This window comes from Condylostylus longicornis, unplaced genomic scaffold (genome assembly GCF_029603195.1).
Source record: "Condylostylus longicornis isolate FDR11 unplaced genomic scaffold, ASM2960319v2 ptg000016l, whole genome shotgun sequence".
NCBI lineage: Eukaryota > Metazoa > Arthropoda > Insecta > Diptera > Dolichopodidae > Condylostylus > Condylostylus longicornis.
Genome location: NW_026577985.1, coordinates 6,652,386 through 6,664,611, shown reverse-complemented (window position 1 = coordinate 6,664,611; position 12,226 = coordinate 6,652,386). Strand labels below are relative to the sequence as shown.

Sequence of the window (12,226 nt, the reverse complement as noted above, 5' to 3'; positions counted from 1 at the left end):
CCTCTAGGATTTGTAATGGATTTTAGGAAATTTTCTGCTTTTAAAATTATACGAATTTAGAGAATTTTCGATATCACCAAATTTTTTTTCTTCTGTGACGACAACACTGATTGTATTGTTGCTGTTTCTGGATATTGAATCTTGATTGTGCTTTATTTTCTTTTTTAGTTTTTATTGTACAGTTTTGTTGTTGTTGGGTGGTAGTGTTGCTGTTTTTGTTGTTTAATACTTTGTAGTTTTTGATATGTGTATGTATATTTATGGATATGTTCATATATTTCTTTACTACTTTTTTTGTTGTATTGTGGATGTTGTTTAGTAGCGTTATTTATGCAGCTATTGTTTTTGTTTGTTGCTTTGTTTTATTATTTTTATTGTTGGTTGTGACGTCGTTTTCTTAATTTTTTTTCCTATTTTATCATTTATTGCTGTTGTTATATTTTTTTTCGATTTTTTATTTCACAAATTATTGTAAAATATAAAATATTTTATTTTTAATAATTTATGCATAAGTACATGTATAAACAAATATTTACATATGTACATATGTTATGTATGTACAAATAAAGTAATTTTGTGTATGAATTTAGAAATAATAAATATTTGTATATAAGATATGACTAACATAAAAAAATTATATATATATATATACATATTATATACAATATTTACATATTATATACAATATACCTACATACACATATATTTAACAATCTAAGTATAACTATTTATTATTTAATTAATTGTTTTTTTTATTTAGGTAATTTTTACCGTAATAATTATTTGTTTTTTATTGAAGTGTGGAACTCTTTGTAAAATACTTATATAAATATTATGTATCTACATATGGGCGTATGTATATACATATGTACTTATGTATATTGAATATATGTATGTATGTACTTATGCAAAAAAAAGTTCATATAAAATGAATGAAAAAATTAGTTTTGCATTTCGTAATAAAAATGTATCATATATACATACATACATATATATATATATATATATATATATATATATATATATGCAGATATAAAATTATGAATATAAATGTATATTATAACAATAATATATAATTCATAATAGTGTAATAGATTCATACACACGTACATACATACATAAATTTTTCCTGTTTTAATGTATTATAAAACCAATTGCGTTCATGTGAACACTTTAGTATGGACACAATCATACATACTTTATTTCGTATTCCAATAGATTAAAAAAATACATTAGAATCTTGTAAAATCATAAAAAACTACCCATAATAAATTTAGTTTAGTAAAACAGAATGTTGAAAAATTTTTATTTTAATTGACAGAGTCAACAGGTTGACGAAAACCCCATTTTCTAAGTATTCTCTAAAACTTTGCACTTTTCATAAATTATTATGTGACATACACACGGATATGTATGTACTTATGTTGTTAAATATTTCTCGTTCAAAAATTTAGTATAAGTATGCATAATTTTCTTAGCGCAGTAATAGCAATTGAGCAAGTGATACATATGTGTACATATATAAATGTACAGGGTAATTAAGAAAGGTATAGAACAATAACTATATATCATAGGATAGAAAATGTGTAAAAATCTTTGTTCAGGTGTGAGTGCCAAATTTCAATATATTTATATGTATATATACATATGCTGCATGTAGTTTAAATATATAAATTTAAAAACTTCAAAAATTTAAGTTTAAAATTTAATGTTTTAGCTGCAACTAAATACAATATATAACAACATATTAATTCTGCATGTAGACTTTCTTGCTCTGACCCATTTAAACTTCAAATAGTATTACCCTCTGTATGTATTTATTTGTCAGATGAAATAAAACATTTTTCGACACAGTAAGAAAATCAGAACCCTTGAAAATATTTGTAAAGGTAAAATTATCATATTATTACTAACAGACATTAAAACAATAAGTAATAAAGTCGTGAAGCCGGTAAAATAAATTTAAAAAAAAATCCGACTACACATGTTATTATGTATAAGAATTTCATTATAGTTACAGTAGTAAAATTGGATCTGTAACTATTCATAGATACGTACGTACATACCTATAAAGTTAGTGGTTACAACAAAATATATTGATCCATAATCATTTGATATGTACACATACGTAGGAATGTATGTTTTTTAATGTAGAAATCAAAAATTCATATACATATGTATGTATGTACATTTTAACTGAAATTCATCTTTTTAATAAGAAATTTTAATAAGAAATAACAACATAAAGTAGATCGACTATTAATTTCTAAGCAAAAACCTTAAAAATTCGAAATAATGTTTTTCTAGTTTTAAAAATAAAAAATTTCTTTAGTATGCTAATTTCCATTTTGAAAAACAAATACTTAAACTTAAAACGAAATAGAGTACAATATGCAAGTTATCCCATTCGTATTAACGTTATCGTTCATTAAGAGTATAAGCTATAGTTTTTAAACTATTAGACTATATTATTAATATGTATTATATTGTGAATACAAATGAGATAAATTTTAAAGGTCAAGATAAAGTTTCTTTATATGGAACAGAAATTTGGATTATTATGAACTTTAAACAGAATTAAATATTAACAGATCATAATATTAAAATAAAATAAACCTAATTTATTACATTGGATAAATTTGTTTTAATTGTTTTAAAATAGAAGTATTCAACAGTTGACTCAAATTATTCTGCTTTTTTATTAAGTAAGAATGAATTCCTATAAATTTTGCTGGTCAATTTTATTGTATCTAAATGAACTTATAATCTAATATGAACTTATAAAACAAATAATGTTGTTAATTATAGCTTAAAAATATTAATTTTAAATCCCAAGCCACCTACAATCTATCTACATATGTATAATATTTTACCAACTTTACTTTTATATTTTAATATGTTAAAGAAACAATTTTGTGATATTGTAACGTAATTAAAAATAAATAAATAGGAACTAAATTGTTGTTATAGAAACCATTTTAACATACTTTTATATATTTTTAAATGTAGTAGAACTTTGGAGCAAATATTTTAAAATTTTAGGTTTATTCAAAAATTTAGATTTACTCTTTATTACGAATGTTCATAAGAATGTTCCAATATGCACATTTACCCTCTATTTACATAATTATACTCTAGCTATTAGCTAAGAAAATAATTAAGATACTTATTTACATTCCGCAAGTTTTTTATTGGTGAAGGTAAATGAAAGTGGAATTTTAATATACTTAAGCCAATAGTTTGTAACTACTTTATTATGTTCTTTAATAATTATGTATGTATGTTAGGTAGTTACATTATATTAGAAAATTTATTCATAATATAATTATTATTATTACAATACAAAATATAAATTTTAAGAATAAGAAAATACTTCACGAATTCACTTATTATGTCAATATCCACGCATATGTATAAGTAAGTATGAATATTGTCTATATTATTTATTGATTTTGTTATAACTAAACACGCTTCTTATCTTCTATGTAAAATTCATAGCGAATAAATTATAATCAAATACTATAAGTAATAGAAATTGATATTAAATTTCATTTCATAATTAATCTTTCATTATAAAATTTTAAAGTACTTAGGTAAATAATACCATAAGCAATTTAAGAAAATAAAATACTTTTTATTTATATTATGCAATCTTTTTAAAAATAATGTAATTTAATAATATTAGTTAGTATAAATGTTGTGCACTTTACCTTAAATCATTATCTTGATCATCTATATTTGTGTAGATATTGAAAATTGGAATCCACAATTGGAAACAACTTTTGTTGATTTGAAGAAAAAAGAACAAAAATTTAAAATAATATTTTTTTAAACAAGAAACATAAAAAAAAACACGAAGTAAAAAGAAAACACAAAGAAAATATACAAAAAGAAAATTTTTTTAAAACACTTGCTAGCTCTTTCGCACTTTTTTGTTTTAAAAACTTAGAAGAGGCATTCGCATTTAATATTAGATGAATACCATCTTATATATTTATTAATACATATATACTATATTATATTATATACACATCGTATGTGTTGTATATGAAAAACACACTGTATTATATTATCTACATATGTAGATAGGTACATAGAAATTTTATTAATTTTTATTTTCTGATATTTTGGAAATTGTACCAACTTTTATTTTCTTTAAATTTTCAATTGAATATTAAACTTTAAATTATGTGAAAATTTTGAAAATTTCAAATAAATTTTTTTTATTTATATTAGCCTACTGAGCTTTGTTTTTTTTACGTATTATTAAAATTTTTTGTTCAAATTGCACTTAACAAATTTATTTTCCAATTTAATATACGCGTTCCATATACATACATACAATTAGTATAAGCACTAGTATTCGTTTAAGATACAATGGAAATTTAAAATAATTATTTAAATTTTAGGAAAGTCTGAATAAATTAAATCAATGAATTTTTTATTAATTTTTTTCTTCTAATAAAATGAAACAAAGTGAAAATAAAAACAAAACTCAAATTTAATTAGACATACTTAAATGTTCACATATGTATATAAATATGTATATATATTCATTATAAAAATGTATTCATTATACATATTTTTTTATATCACATGTAGAAACACACAAAAAAATTGTTTTGTTTATAAAAATTTAGAAACACGAGATTTTATTTCCGAAATATAAAAAAAAAACTTGTCAAATTATTTTTTTTTTCTTCTATAGATTTTTTTTATAGACATATGTATATATGTATCCAAACACGTAAATTACTCTATTTGTATAATTATATTTGTGGATCATAAAATGTTTATGCTATCGCGCCTCCAACCTATAATCGCAAAAATTATCATTGGGCTGTCAGAAAGAAATCTGTGTTAGGTATCGTATAAGTGTGTATGTTTGTGGTTTAAATGAAAACGCGACACAATATTATTGTTGTTGTTTTAAAATTTTATATATATTTATGTAGAGAAAGATATATCTCTCTATCCTATTTGTTTTCACAATTATTTTTTCCTATAGATTATCCACATAATATATATAATATTCTGTAATATAAACTACACGGCGGCACGGTTATAACTTCAACGCAAACCGACAAAACGTCGCAATCGATTATCGCATCGCATGGTTTCATTAATGGAACAGACTCAGCTCTATTGTCGTACAAATTTTCATTTTTTTTTCTTTTTTTTGTTTTATGATTGGTTTTAGTAAGTCACTTTTAAATCACAAATATTTCATATAATATTTATCTAAATCACTTAAATTTAATGTTCTTTTATTTATTATACATTATATATTGTTTATTTACAATTTATTTTTATTTATTTTGATTAAAATATATTGAAATTTAGTTATTTTTTGAATAGGAAATAGCACAAGCTTTCTTGTCATGTATCTCTAAATGACTGTAGACAATGTCTGTCATTTCAAATCAATTTGAATAACGCAGTTTTATGTACAAAATGTTTATAAACATTTATTATGTCAAAATTAGAAAAGTGTATTCACATTTTAAGAAAAGAAGAATGTTGTGGCATGTACCATCCGATCATGTACTTGGCTGTAAGTATTTTGTAGAAAATCAAAGGGCTTGAGCTGAGCAGTACAATTGGCATCAAATATACTCAAATACACATGACACCATTATTTTCTGCGTGATTGAAAATAATATGATATTGTTTGTTTTAAATATTTTGACAGGACCATTATTCAAAATATTTATGCGTATGTAATTAAATATTTGTTTGAAAGTTGAAAAAAAGGAAAAACAGGTATATGTATATAAAATATTTTTAGTTGTTTTTATACAAAATATTTTTTTGACAAAGGTTGGAGCATTAATATTAATAAATTTAACGAAGGAGTAAGCATTTTATAACATTCAACATTTTTACGAAATATTTGTTGCAAATTTTACTAACTTCTGACACTTGTTTTCACTCTTACAATTTTATGTATTTCTTTGAAAACATGAAATTGTAAAACTTTTAAAAAATTTTTAATTTTTTTAAAATTTTAATTCTTCAATCATTGTTTAGCATTAAAATTTTTTCCATGAATTATAAGTATCGTAATTTTTTATTACATACGCAGTAACTCCATCTACATGTAACAAAGTCAGAATATATGTATGTACATATATTTCATATTTTGTAACAACCTCTGAACCAGTTGTATAATATTATATAATCTATGCCTCGAACTGTTTGTTCTATAAAAATATGTAATCGCAATAGTTTTGAAGTTTGAAAACAAATAACTGAAATAACCTAACGGTTCTGAATTTTTAAAAAAATTCCTCCATTTGAATGTTGATAAGATTCAATTTTAAATACGAAAAGTATTTTTATTCTACAAAAGTTTAAAAGCAAATTATGGTAAGTAACCCTTTATGTAATATTTTAATTTACACATATGCACGCAATTTAGTATATACATATGTACATATATTAATAATTTCTGAAAATAATAGTCAGATATGTAAAATCTAAAAATTTAATTTTTAAAATTTTGTACTGTCATCGATCTGGTAATCGAGGTTAAGGTACAACTAAAAAATTGCATTTTAGTGAGGAAATATGTTAAGGCGAAGAAATATTTATTTTATTTTTCGGTATGAAGTGCAACATACTTGTACTGAGTTTCCTCATTTCCGGTCTTTTGAAGTTAGTCAAATTACGTAGCAATAAATGCAAAATTTAATGGGACTATAGCTAGTAAATGTGTTTAATTTTTAAGGTTTCCAACGTATATACCTATATTAGATCTTATCTATAAAAGTGGGCAATCTATATGTATATATTAGATCTTATCTATAAAAGTGGGCCTGTCGGCCTTTAATCTTTGTAACAATGTTAAAAGTTGGTCACATAAGTAAAAGAAATTTCTTTTTTTTTTCGTTTTTATTAATGAAAACATTTACATATTTAAAAAAAAGTTGTCATGTAAAATTAACAAAAAATTGATATCCTCTTATCACATAATAAAAATCTATGAAATATATTTGGAATGATATTGCTATTACAAATGCATGCTATTTATATTTTAATAAAATTTTAAAAAATTTTCATTTCATCTTAATAAATTTTAATATAACTGTTTTGATATAAAGATGTAAACTTTTATAAAAAATGCTTTTTTGGCAGTTGTTCATTTCTACTTTTTACAATTATTACGTCTATAAAAAGCATACTCTTCGCAACTTAAATATGTATTTATTATAAATATGTGTTAATTGTTAATCTTTTCTTTTTCTTATTTCATATTATGTATAATGTTCATAAATTTTTAAACTTACATTTAAAGCGGCTAACTTTTAACTTTATACAATGAGTATCGCATATTTTAAGGGATTTTTAAGTAATAAAACGTAAATTGTAGTTTCTTTTTTCCAACTTTCAAATTCAATACAAAATTTTGTAAATAATATATTAAAAATATTGATATTTTATTTAATAAATATTGTTCTAATATTTACAGAAATATGCATAACCGTTACTTAAAATTGAATGAATATTATACAAATTTTTACTAAACCCCAACATAACAACCAAACCTCTAAAAAAAAAAGAAAAAAAAAGAAAATTCAAGGATCAAAATAAACTATAATAGTAAAGTTCTTCTACAATTTACGTAAAATAAGCTGTCTTACTATTATTACTATCTTAATATTATGATACTGACGAGTTTATACTTTTGTTTTTTTTTCAATTATATAGGAATTTAATTTTAAAGATTATATGTCGAATTGACGTATAAGAAAAATCAGTATTATTTTATGTAGACGTTACACCTTTTCTAGCAACAAGCAAGTTTAGTACGGGATTTTTTCGTATGTAACTTACTGCTTTTTTATGGGTTACCATTGTAAAATCGTAACCATTGCATTGCAATATTTTATCATGAATTCTTAAACCAGATCTGGCTGCTGGACTGTCTTCGTGTACTTCAGTGACATATATACCCTAAAAATAGTAACTTTATTACCTTTCGAATATTTCAGAATTGATGATGCAAATATTTAATTTTGAACATGCTTACGTAGTCAGTATAACCCTGAGGCGATTTTTTATAATCTTGATCAATTCCTGTATGAAATACATTTTAATAAATAAAATAATTTATTTTTGGAAATTTAGCTACCTCCACCAATCTTAAATCCACACTTCAGTACTTCTCGACCTTCTTCATCAACATCTTTCTCCTTGTGCAGTGTTATAGGAATCTAAAAATTTCCAAAAAAAAACATTAACATGGCACCGCCTTTGAATTGATTTTCTTACGCTTAAACATTCCATTGCTGTACCAGCCTTGTGTTGAAAAGCCATTTTAGCCATTTTAGTAAAATTGTTTTATATTATATTTTACGATTTTAATGTAGAAAATTTAAATGTTTTTATTTAATTGAAATCAATAGAAAAACAAAATGGGATGAGAAATAAAGATGGTTTGTAAAGTATATGTCAAAGTCATATATTTTTTGACAAATCAATGACAACTAAGCTTTTTCTGTTTTCGTTGTCATTCACATGATTTACATAGAAAATTAATAATATTATGAGAATTCATATTGACGATTTGTAATTGTAATTTTCTTCAGGGCAATTGATTGGCATGTTTTACTAATTCAATTCATAAACTACGTCCAAAAAATTATTTTTTTAGATTCTAATTCCTGACAGTCAGCCGAGTTTCCATTTCGTGCTTCTTAAACCTGTGGATGCTTCATTTTGTATACAAAAAGAATTGCAATATCCCATGATTTGCTACATTTTCATCCAAAAGAAACAAAAGAACGAATGTCATATAACCCATTTATTAAAAAGTGATAAACCCAGGGGCTTATTTTAAAATAATTGGATTAAAAGGATTAATTGGAGTTAGTTTTTGACATCAAAATATATGTTATCCATACGACTTGTCAAAAAATTAAATAATTTTTGTTTAAACAGTTTCATTAGACGTAGCTTATTTTTTAATAAAATAACTGAATTTAAATTTAGTTCTGTCTGAATAATGAACCTACTGTTTAATTTTTTTTTGACTTCATTTAATTTATTACTGGATTTGTTGATTTGTCCTTTACAGAACAAAATGTGTAGCTGTGGTCACTACATTACTGTTAATTTGTAATGTTCCTGGGTTAAGTATAATTGAACAAATTAAATTAAATGTTTTAATTAATGTAATTTCTTTTTCAATTTTCAAAGTTATCCCTTAACTGAAGTTTTACATTCATAATATACGTAAACCAAGAAAATTTATATTCTCCGATTTGAGTAAAGTTGTTATTATTCATTTTTTTTTCGTTAGTATTATAATATAATTTTAAACATCCATTATTTTAGATTTAACTCTTTATATGTACATAATGTATGTATGTATTTTATCACAATCGAAACTACATTAGATGTTGTTTTGAATTTTTTTCATGTTTTCTAAATAAGCCTGCCTGCAACTCATATTATCTGCTGGTCTGTTATAAGGCAACCAAACAGGTTCTCCAACAAAATATCTCTTTGCTTTAATGAAATTCTAAAACATAAATATATTTAATTCAGGTATTCATATAATTATGTCATATGTATCAACAATCATATTACATTTGTATCAAGAGTAAAACGATGATAAATCCCTGCTGGAATAACAATCAAGTCGCCTGGGGTAACAAAAATTCTAATCCATTTATCATCTTGACTAGAAAAACAAAAATTAATATTGTAATACGCACAACAAAACAATATATTTTTTACTCTCTGACATCAAAATAACCAGAGCCTTCTAATACAAAACGGATTTCCTCATCAGTATGCAAATGTTCGGTAAAAAAATGTTTCAGCTTATTTTCATAATCAGGTAAGCATTCTTTAGAGCATGTCAACTAAGAATATACAATACAAAGGATAATTATACATATGTAATATGAAATTTTCGGAATAATTACTTCATCTTCGTAAGAGTACCCACGTTCCTTCCGTATTTTGTCCAATTTTCCATCTTCCTTGTATTTTTTAGCATCTAACTGAAATACGAAATTTTTTAAAAATGTTCTGAACAATTTCTTAAAACGCTCACAAGATTGCGCTCATAATTTGCTATGAAATGACAGAATATAAAAATGCATTTTTGACATTCACGGAAAATGTTGAAAATCTTTATTTTTATTGTCGTAAATGTAAAATAATTACAAATTTCATTTGTAATTTTTTAGTTCTTAAATTTCTAATTAGAGTTAGGTTTTTTTTCATTGCTATACTTACAATAAAATGTTCTACGCCAGTTTTTTTATATAGTTCTTCAAGATTTATAAATTCTGGTTTATCAGGATTTGCGTAGTGTTCCAATCTTTGGTCTTCCGTAGAATCATCCATATACCATGCCTTTACCATATTTATTTAAAAAAATACATATAAAACCAATAAGATGTAAATTTTTTTTAATCAAACAAATAAATAAAAAATTTATTAAAATTAGTTTAATTCAAAAATGAAAAATTTGAAAGAACGTAAGTAAATTTTCTCTGCAATTTATAGATCAAACTGAGGTGTAAGTTTTTTCATTTAATTTGTTTTTATAGCAATAAGAGCTTTAAGCTTTTGAGATTATAATTTAAAGCTTATGATCTGTGAGTTCATGATTGATAACAAAAAGAATATTGATTTGATCAAAATTTACTAATTACAATTTACAATTATACAGCCCACTATAATTATGGGATCTACTATACTTAGTCCTAACAGATGTGGCAAAATAACACTAACAGAGTTCATCCAGTTCATTCATTGAGTAATCATTTACATAACATTCAACATTGCAAAGCTCACGACCTTTTTCTAACATAAAGCCATTTTCATACAAAAAAATTATCAAAAGTTGTTTTGCCTTGATCACTTTCTCATTCTCTCATCTTTTGTTCTTTCTTCTCATTAAAATTAGAAAACGGAATTGTTGTTGCAATTGGTTCTAATTTCTTATTTATAAGCGGAGCTGACTCTGAAAAACATACCATTTGAATAAAACAGAGATAAAGAAAAAAATTGCAAATAAAAAACTCAAAAATGTGATATCGTGATTCATGAGATCATAATTCATAGAGATATGTAAACATTTTTTTCTCTTTCATAATGAAATGAGTGATAATAATATATTTCATATTTTATATAATTGTTTGTAAATATTAATATTAATTTAATTGGACATTTCATATTTAAATACAAAATTAATTACATAAACAAACAAACATTAACATTATCTTATTTTCCCTTTATATGTGAGTTGGAAATATTTTAATTCATGTAAGGAAGAGCTAATGAAACTAAAATTGCAAGTATATACCTATCTATATCTATCTATCTGGTGTTTACTTAACATTCTAAAGCGCATAATTAATACCTTACCTCATCTTATTCAAATAAGTATATACTTTTTCTGCTCTAATAATATACCAAAAATAAGATTTTACGTCAACTTTACTTCTTTACTTACTCATAATGCATACATCTACAAAATATGTCCTTTCATTTCAGAAACTTGTATTATTTTATTTAGTATGTATCTACATAATGCGTACAGATTTTTAATAAGTTTTCAAGAAACTAAGTAACTCCACTCAACTCTATTTTCAAACTAGTCATAGATATTCGTTTTATTTTTGATATGAACAAAAAATCAAAAAGTAAAGTTGACGTAAAATCTTATTTTTGGTATATTATTAGAGCAGAAAAAGTATATACTTATTTGAATAAGATGAGGTAAGGTATTAATTATGCGCTTTAGAATGTTAAGTAAACATCAGATAGATAGATATAGATAGGTATATACTTGCAATTTTAGTTTCATTAGCTCTTCCTTACATGAATTAAAATATTTCCAACTCACATATAAAGGGAAAATAAGATAATGTTTGTTTGTTTATGTAATTAATTTTGTATTTAAATATGAAATGTCCAATTAAATTAATATTAATATTTACAAACAATTATATAAAATATGAAATATATTATTATCACTCATTTCATTATGAAAGAGAAAAAAATGTTTACATATCTCTATGAATTATGATCTCATGAATCACGATATCACATTTTTGAGTTTTTTATTTGCAATTTTTTTCTTTATCTCTGTTTTATTCAAATGGTATGTTTTTCAGAGTCAGCTCCGCTTATAAATAAGAAATTAGAACCAATTGCAACAACAATTCCGTTTTCTAATTTTAATGAAAAGAAAGAACAAAAG

General features: G+C 23.4%; 3 protein-coding genes across 3 annotated transcripts in view; all 3 read right to left on the bottom strand.

Moving 5' to 3' along the window:
* The window catches only part of LOC129605990 (dual specificity protein kinase splA-like), a 100,898-nt gene extending 95,896 nt beyond the window's left edge, over positions 1–5,002 (bottom strand). Inside the window, exons 1-2 of the mRNA XM_055516032.1 lie at positions 4,516–5,002; positions 3,711–3,779 (exon numbers count right to left, since the gene is read on the bottom strand). The gene's annotated coding sequence lies outside the window, so the exon portion shown is untranslated. The remainder of the gene's footprint in view (positions 1–3,710; positions 3,780–4,515) is intronic.
* Positions 5,003–7,004: 2,002 nt separating this feature from the next.
* On the bottom strand, positions 7,005–8,442 carry LOC129605953 (tax1-binding protein 3 homolog). Its single transcript, XM_055515989.1, has 4 exons — positions 8,275–8,442; positions 8,135–8,216; positions 8,033–8,079; positions 7,005–7,956 (listed from the first exon to the last, which is right to left on the bottom strand). The coding sequence occupies exons 1-4, from the start codon at positions 8,326–8,328 to the stop codon at positions 7,768–7,770; spliced, it is 372 nt and encodes a 123-aa protein (XP_055371964.1). The 5' UTR covers positions 8,329–8,442; the 3' UTR covers positions 7,005–7,767.
* Positions 8,443–9,171: 729 nt separating this feature from the next.
* On the bottom strand, positions 9,172–10,380 carry LOC129605996 (acireductone dioxygenase-like). Its single transcript, XM_055516039.1, has 5 exons — positions 10,252–10,380; positions 9,936–10,013; positions 9,745–9,872; positions 9,595–9,688; positions 9,172–9,526 (listed from the first exon to the last, which is right to left on the bottom strand). The coding sequence occupies exons 1-5, from the start codon at positions 10,378–10,380 to the stop codon at positions 9,398–9,400; spliced, it is 558 nt and encodes a 185-aa protein (XP_055372014.1). The 3' UTR covers positions 9,172–9,397.
* Between the last annotated feature and the right edge of the window lie 1,846 nt (positions 10,381–12,226).

What these genes read in the sequence shown, in the direction of transcription:
- LOC129605953 (XM_055515989.1), bottom strand. Translation starts at nt 8,328, where the DNA reads ATGGCTAAAATGGCTTTTCAACACAAGGCTGGTACAGCAATGGAATGT. An exon ending in CAGCAATGGAATGTTTAAGC is followed by an intron (nt 8,217 to 8,274) that starts GTAAGAAAATCA and finishes GGAAATTTTTAG; the next exon opens with ATTCCTATAACACTGCACAA. An exon ending in TGGATTTAAGATTGGTGGAG is followed by an intron (nt 8,080 to 8,134) that starts GTAGCTAAATTT and finishes TATTTCATACAG; the next exon opens with GAATTGATCAAGATTATAAA.
- LOC129605996 (XM_055516039.1), bottom strand. Translation starts at nt 10,380, where the DNA reads ATGGTAAAGGCATGGTATATGGATGATTCTACGGAAGACCAAAGATTG. An exon ending in GGTACTCTTACGAAGATGAA is followed by an intron (nt 9,873 to 9,935) that starts GTAATTATTCCG and finishes GTATATTCTTAG; the next exon opens with TTGACATGCTCTAAAGAATG. An exon ending in GGTTATTTTGATGTCAGAGA is followed by an intron (nt 9,689 to 9,744) that starts GTAAAAAATATA and finishes TTGTTTTTCTAG; the next exon opens with TCAAGATGATAAATGGATTA.